Source organism: Phoca vitulina, unplaced genomic scaffold (assembly GCF_004348235.1).
Source record: "Phoca vitulina isolate PV1807 unplaced genomic scaffold, GSC_HSeal_1.0 scaffold5, whole genome shotgun sequence".
Lineage (NCBI taxonomy): Eukaryota > Metazoa > Chordata > Mammalia > Carnivora > Phocidae > Phoca > Phoca vitulina.
In genome coordinates, this window is record NW_022589708.1 from 79,970,517 (window position 1) to 79,978,600 (window position 8,084).

Here is an 8,084-nt window from a genome sequence, read left to right on the forward strand (position 1 = left end):
TGCTAAAAAAAATAAAGACTACTAAATGTTACAGCCTCCCAGTTAAATATACTTTTTTGATAGCGGAGAGGATATTCTGTCAAGGTTTTAGGTGTAACATACCAAAGATAGCCATGTATTATTATTATTTTTTTTTAAGATTTTATTTATTTATTTGATAGAGAGACACAGTGAAAGAGGGAACACAAGGAGGGGGAGTGGGAGAGGGAGAAGCAGGCTTCCTGCTGAGCGGGGAGCCCAATGTGGGGCTCGATCCCAGGACCCTGGGATCCCGACCTGAGCCGAAGGCAGACGCTTAACGACTGAGCCACCCAGGCGCCCCTAGCCATGTATTATTAATTTAAGGGAAAAGTGTTACTTTTAACCAATCACATTGGATCAAATGCTATTTTTAAGAATTCCCTCCCCCCAAAAACTGGGGGCTAAAACCTTAATTTCTATATGCCTACTCATTTATCCCCCTTTGGTTTTGCATTTCGTAGTAAGAGATTAATGTTACTATCAACAGATTTGATACAGAACATCTCTTCCAGAAAATTTAAGAAAATATTAAATACAACTGACTTAAAAGATTTCAGTTAAAATTGTATAAAGATTCTTAACATGTAATTTACAAAATAAAAGTTCTCTTCCCAACCCCCACAGCTTGTCATCTAAGTTTTATTTCTGGTGGTTTTTTGGCTTGTTTTCGTTAACTGTAAATGAAAAAATGTGGTCAGATTTAGCCAGTATTTCTTTTATGGTTCCTGATTTCAGTGATATGTTTAACAAGACTTCCCCACCCAAAATTATACAATTATCTATATTTTCTTCTAGTTTACATTTTTAATTTGCATATTATTAACATTTCCAATCCACATGGGATTTTAATATATATTACCTATTGATCAGATAACTTATCCTTACCTCCTCACACAGTATATTTTTGGACTCAGGTCCAAAAGATCAATACAATATCAGTATTTCTGGAAGGATACCTAAGTATGATCCTCTGAACAAAATCTGCCATCTTGCTGTGCAAAATGCAGAATGGTTATTATTAACAATATCAATCAAAAGCACAGAACAGATGTTATCAAAAACCATAGAACTATGAAAGATAAAGACTGACAGATAAATCCATATTCACCCAAACTCAGAAATAAGAACAAAAGTATACCCATTAATCCTGAACGGAATCATTTTAGGTTTAAATTTGAAATAAACAGCATTATGTAGGTCTTCAAAATTAAAGATAAATTATAAATACAAGCCTAATGTGAATATAGGTATTTAAATCTTACTTTTTTTTTTTTTTAAGATTTTATTTATTCGACAGAGCGAGGGAGCACAAGCAGGGGGAGCAGCAGAGGGAGAGGGAGAAGCAGTCTCCCCGCTGAGTAGGCAGCCCGATGCGATGCCGGGCTCAATCGCAAGACCCTGGGATCATGACCTGGGCAGAAGGCAGAGGCTTAACTGACTGAGCCACCCAGGTGCCCCTAAATCTCACTTTTTAGAAAAGAGCACATAATATAAAAATAATAAACTACATTACTGAAATATTCTATAAATTCATTCTTACTAATTTAGACTAGATCCTTCCACTCGCTCTTGTTCCAAATAAATATTAGATATTAGCAAAAATCCTAAATTTTGAAAACTAATAAAAGAGTGGTAACAATTTCAGGAAGGCTTCTTGAAGGGACTCCCTTAAGTGATAAGCTGGGGTGCCTGGGTGGCTCAGTTGGTTAACCATCAGGTAGGGCTCCCTGCTCAGCGGGGAGCTTGCTTCTCCTGTGCCTCGCCCCCAGCCACCCCCACTTGGGCTTTCTCTATTTCTCTCTCTCTCAAATAAATAAAATCTTTAAAAAAAATAGTGATCAGCTTTAGTGCATCTGAAGAATCCGTTGTCCCTTGTCAATTCCCTGGGCTAACAGCACAAGGGAAATGGGAGAAAGGAAGAATAAGACAAATCACAGATCTTCCAAAGTAAGAGTCAGACCTAGTCAAAATGATACAAAATAGATTTATCACAACCCTAAAATCAAAACCAATATTTGTCAACATACCATAAACATCTGTATAGATGTTTTCCAAAATAATAGCAGTATAATGATTTAAGACCATTGAACATGAAATCATTTGTCAAAAAAGGGAAAAGCTACCGTGCTAATAAATTTGTCTGTTTTTTTTTTAATATTAGAATGGGTATAAACAGAGACAGTTCCACCTGCCAGCTTATTCCCCTTTCCTTATTCTTTACCCACCACAAGACTGAATCAGTCAGGGATCTTCCATTACAACCGCAGGAACTAGGCTCCCCTTTGCTTTAACTATGTGGTAAAGCCTCATCTGAGGAGCCCACTGATGACAAAAAAAAAAACCCCACAAAAAAACAAAAAACAGGAGAAGGGACTCTTCCACTATAAAGGCCATTATTTGTAAAGTATGTAATTCCAAAACAGACATCTTTTAATATGTAAATGTTTCCGCTATAATTAAAACCTTCACAAATTTATATAAATGTATGTATGTGTATTTTTACCATGTTTAACCTACAAACCAATTAATCCACACCTAAGTAATCATGGGCCAATTATAACACTTATTTTGATAGTCTTGAAGCTTGTAGAGAACTTCTGTATAATTCAAAATTGCCTTTTACAATTTTAAGAAAATCAGGTATTATTTCCATCTCACAAATGAGGAAATTCAGGCTTAGTGTGACAGAACTAGGACTGCATTCCAGGTCTCCCGCCTCCGTATTGTTTGTCTCACTGACACAAAAAACAATAGATATATACAAATCCTCAATATCTGGTATCTCAAGTGGAACATTAAGAATTTAGAGATTAAGACAATTTTCTAGGGACATACTATATAAATTGAACTACATTTGTATTTGTAGCAAATGCAAAGATATTCATTAAATTTTACTTGAAATCCTTGATATGTTCTATTATGGGTCTATAGTGCAACTGTACTTTTTCAGTGTCTCTGAAGTTAACTTGAGGCCACTGTTTAGTTTAGCTTCTCTTTTTAAACTATGGCATCTCTACAAATGTAGATTTGATGACACAAAGATTGAGGGCCAGGGAGAGTTCAAAATTTGCTTGCGTGGCATTGGTGTGGTAAAGAAGGGTAGGGATTTGAAAGGAATATACTTCATTAAAAATAAATAAAGAGGCAATTTCCCACAGAAGTCTCCAAAGAGTCAAAAAAAATAGGTAGGCTGATTAATATAGAACTTTAACTCTGTATTCTTTTTGATCACTCTGAACAACTATAAAATGAATCAGAAAAGCTTTATCTTTTGTTAAGTTTAAGAGTCAGCAGCAAAAATGCAAGTTTTTAGGTTCTAACTAGAAGTATGTTGTCTCTAACATTTTTATCTTTAACATTAGGTTGTAATGTATTAAAGATGAAAGATGATAAAACTTACCTCACAATCAGGGCATATAATTGTGCTGTATTCTTCAGTTATTAACAAGCACAGTTCACAAAAAGCATGTCCACACTGAAGTTCATGGTGGTGACCTATTAATGAAATTCTGTTGTGAATTAAACTTTTAACAATTTGTTAGCATTGAATATGATGCATTAATCAGAGGGGAAAGTTAAAGGGGATGCTCATGTATAGGAAAAGATATCAAGTGTCATTAGCAATGTAGGAATTACTGAACAAAATTCAGGAGAAACTATGTAAGTGGGAAGAAAAAAAAAAACAGGTCAAAAACCAGGCAGTACTATGCAATACATTTTGCACTAATTTAGATAGTTTTTGGTACCTATAATACTTTGAACTTGCCATATCTTTTAATCATACAAAATGCTCTGACATACTTTATTTGATCTTTGTAAACATCACAGCTAAGTAGGCTTGGGAAGGTTATATTCAACTTAGAAATGGTAAACATTTTGGTGATCTGGCTAAGTAAATGGTATAATCCAGACTCCAGCTCAGTTCTGTTTCCAAGTCCAATATTCTTTCTACTTGATCCTATTGCCTCTACTAATTTATATTTCTAATCCTGTGAAGGGAGCAGGGAGGGCAGAAATGAGACATTGGGAAGACCCCTCTCTTACAATGACCTAAGATACTGGCAAGGACAGAAGCCAGATGCTATTACTGTCACACATACATACCCACATAAAGATAATTTTCACAAACCTAGCATTTATGAAGGGAAATACCATAATCTTGAGTGAAAACCTAATATCAAGATTTTAATGCTCTAATTAGAATTTGACATTTATCATAATAAACATGTTTTAGTTATGTAACTTGAAAAAGTTGTAATTTTAAAACTTTTCAAGAAAAAAGGAAAATTATTAGATTAAATCAGTCATCTTTTATTGGCAAAAAAAATTAGTGTTCTGATTTATAAGAATTACATTCTTTTGATTAAAAAAAAAAAGCTTTAGTTTTCAAGCCAAGTGAAATATCTGAAACTTGCTTAGGACCAAGCTAAAATTTAAAGTTCTATTTAAATTCCAGAGATCCTACCAAAGAAATAAAATGTTTAACTGTTCTATCTTTATAAAATTTCTGATATTGTTCAAGTCTAATTTGTGATGCATCATAGCTTACAAAGCACTTTCACAATTTTATATGCATAAACACCATCTAGAGTATTTCTGAGCACTGTAATACAAACATATGGAAAAACGAGTGATTTTAGAAGGTCGTGTTCTAAACAACTTATTTCTTTCAAATAGAGATTTTCTATGTAACAGCAGTGATTAAAAAAAAGAGGAGAAACTTGGCTCTCCACCCTAAAACACAACCAACTTTCTCTACAAAGGTCCATGTCTATTAAACGGAGTCCATCTTGGAGGACTGAGAAAATTAACGACTTTCACTTTGAAAGTATAAACATTAAACAGTTATGGGGGTGGTTAAGACTTCATTCAGCAGCTGCAGTTTGAAATTCAACAACTCCTCTCGGTCAGAGACACAGCACTCTAAGGCATTTTAAATTAAAGTAACTTGAATGTGTTTTCACTTGAGTAGAGTCTAACTTAGATCAATAGGAGTGCAGTGGATTTTCCCCCTTGACGTACAAAGAAAAACACAAGATGCCCAACAGGAACAAATTGTTTCCCAAACAATGCTTAAGCCAAACTGAGCAATAATACCTCCCTCCGGATCCCAAACAACTGTTTTTAGATCCAGGAACATTTTTAAGTGGTCTACTTGTTACTCCTACAACAAAAACTACGTAAGAAAATCAAATTTCATTACTTCTGAATCACAAGACCATGGGCTAAATTTTTACATCTACTCTTTCATGAACCTGTGAACCTGGGGAAGTTTTCGAAATAGTGCTCAAGAGAGCTCACACGTCATCCCCTAAGAGAATCAGTGAAAAAAAGGTGAGAAGCAGGTGCAAAGCGGAGAAAGCTCTGGAGAGGCACGAAACGACCCTCAACCGACCACAGTGGGTGTCTCTGCTGCCCTGAGCGTGGGCTCGTGGCAATCGGGGAGGCCCGTGAGGGCAGTTTTCCCCGTCCATCTTGCTGCAACCGAACATCCCCCGACACTGCCAGCTCCCTTGGCTCTCAGACCTCCGGGTGGGCCTCGCTCTCAGGTCTCCACACCCAGCAGCCTGATTAGGATGGAGCCCTTGAAGGGCAGGTGGCCAAGGCAGAGCAGGGCCCTCGGAGGCTCACCCTCAATCTCCTCACCGGAAACTCTGGACACCCTTCTTCCACACTGAGTACACTGAATCTCGGCAGTACCCCAGGGCCGACTCTTCCTCCCCATCCGTTGATAGGAAGACAGGGTGAACCGAGCTGCGGAAGCTTCCGCCGCCATCTCTGCCCCCTTTTGGCCCCGAAGACCGGTACCACGTGCCATTCCCGGCGTCCTTCGCGGCAGCTACCAATCATCAGAGGCAGGCGTCTCCAGACAGCCAATCAAAGAGATTAAAGCCCGCCTCCTCAGCTTGCTTTGCTGCGGTGTCTTTCCACGTGCTGCGTGGCTGTTTGTGGTTTTGCTCCGGGCGGCTCCATTCTGAAAAAGGACGGGGTGGGGAACGTTTTTATTTTCAAATCTTTACCCAAAGCCCACCACCTTAGCGCTCTTACTGCATTCAAATTCAGATCTCGCATATTATTACTGACGTTGTTGTTAACTTTACAGGTAGCAAACAGTCTTTTATATTGAAGTTATCCATCTTCCCTAAGTGTGTCAGGGCCAGAAGCCTAAACCCGTGTGCTAGGCATGTGAAGGTTTGGCTAATAGTGAGCTTAGTGGAGAACCTATCAAAAGCTGCCAGTGGGGAGAGTCCGTTAGTAATTTCAAACTAAGGCCTGGTCATCTTTAACAGTTGTTGAGCATAATGGTAAACAAGGCACTGCTGGGAGCAGTTGGGGATGGTAAGAATTGATAAACTAACAGGTTCCTGCGTGAGAGGTATGTAGCCCTCTACCTAAAACGGTAACTTTTGGTAGGGTAGCTTGTGTTCAGTACCAGAGGAGGGTTAGAGACAATAAGAATTACTGAATTCTAAGAGATGATGTCAGTATGATCCACAGTGGTATGAAAAGCCTTCCTAGAGGATATAGGGGTTTGCATTAGAACTTAAAAACTGGATAGGACTTAGGAAATCAGGCATTCCGGGGAGAAAGAATGGCATAAGCAAAGGGAAGTAGGTGGCAGACATAGTGGTCTCTTCAGAATTTATTTTGTCGGCCATTTGGTCAGAGTATTAATTTCCTTAAAGTGAGCTTTTTGGAGAGGTATGTTGGGGTCGAATTTTGGAGAGTCTTGAACGTTGTACTAAGGAGTTTGGACTTTATCCTTTAAGCAGTAGAATGCTGGTGAAGTTGTTTGAGCAAGGGCTGCAGTAATCTGGTAGCAATGTGGCAGGTATGTCGTGGAGGAAGCACCTAGGGATGGCAGGGTGCCTTCAGAGGTTAAGAATAAAAGCCTGCATATATTCCTATTTTCCCTCTACATTTAAAAAAATACAAACAGAAATATTATGTTCAAAAGCTCATCCCTGCTCAAAAATGTTTATACTTTGTTGCCTTCAGGAGAAAGTATTAATTTCTTAATCTATCCTCATGCTATTCATCCAATGGTTTCTACTACTATTCCAGAATGGAATTTGAAGTACTGATCAAACCAATATTCCCATGGAACATGCTGATTCTTTTTTTATTTTTATTTATTTTTATTTTTTTAATGTTATTTTATTATGTTATGTTAGTCACCGTACATTACATCATTAGTTTTTGATGTAGTGTTCCATGATTCATTGTTTGCATCTTTTTTTTTTTAAAGATTTATTTACTTACTTGAGAAAGAGATGGAGCACGGGCACCCGAGCCAGAGGGAGGGGCAGAAGGAGATGGAGAGAATCTCAAGCAGACTCCCCATTGAGCATGGCGCCTGAGTGGGGGGCTGGATCCCCCAACCTGGAGATCATGACCAGAGTGGAAATCAAGAGTCGGGCATTTAACTGGCTGAGCCACCCAGGTGCCCCGGAACACTGCTGATTCTTATACCATTTTGTGAATAGTATTCCATATCCCCCTCATCTGGAATACTCCTGCCTCTTTGTTGACTTATATTCTCCTTATCCTCCATGAGTCGTCTTTAGAACCACCTGCTTCTCCCTGAAACCTTTACATTTCTCCCTGCATTCAATACTACTCTAGCATGTAGCAACAATCTTCTTTTCCACTATGGATATCTGTAGTGTAATTTGAATAATAATAATCTCATTGCATAGGGGTTCTTAATGGGTCATACTATGAATTTAACATGGTACAGTACAGAGGAATCATCTCTGAATGTTACCAGATGTGCTGGAGAAAATTTTGCCTTTGGTAATCTCAGAAGTTGAATAAATTTTGGGTAAATCAGGACCAGTGAGAAATACAATGACATATGTTTAGGTCTTAGTACTTAACATGACCTCTCAAATACAGCAGGCAGAATTATTTTTTTAACATTTAGTTTAGATTAATCCTTTGTTTGGATTCCTTTAATGGCTTCCCATTGACTATGACAAATCCTTAATATGGCCTCTGAGGCCTTTGTGATTTGGCTTCAGCTTGCCTCTCTAGCTTCATTTTGTACCACTTCTCCTCAC

At 38.0% G+C, this 8,084-nt stretch overlaps 1 protein-coding gene across 2 annotated transcripts in view; it reads right to left on the bottom strand.

The window, feature by feature from the left end:
* RNF17 (ring finger protein 17) overlaps positions 1-5,797 on the bottom strand; it is a 148,092-nt gene extending 142,295 nt beyond the window's left edge. For both annotated transcript variants that reach the window (XM_032403412.1, XM_032403410.1), the window contains exons 1-2: positions 5,668-5,797; positions 3,422-3,516 (exon numbers count right to left, since the gene is read on the bottom strand). In XM_032403412.1, the coding sequence (XP_032259303.1) occupies positions 3,422-3,516; positions 5,668-5,797 (225 nt within the window). The remainder of the gene's footprint in view (positions 1-3,421; positions 3,517-5,667) is intronic.
* Between the last annotated feature and the right edge of the window lie 2,287 nt (positions 5,798-8,084).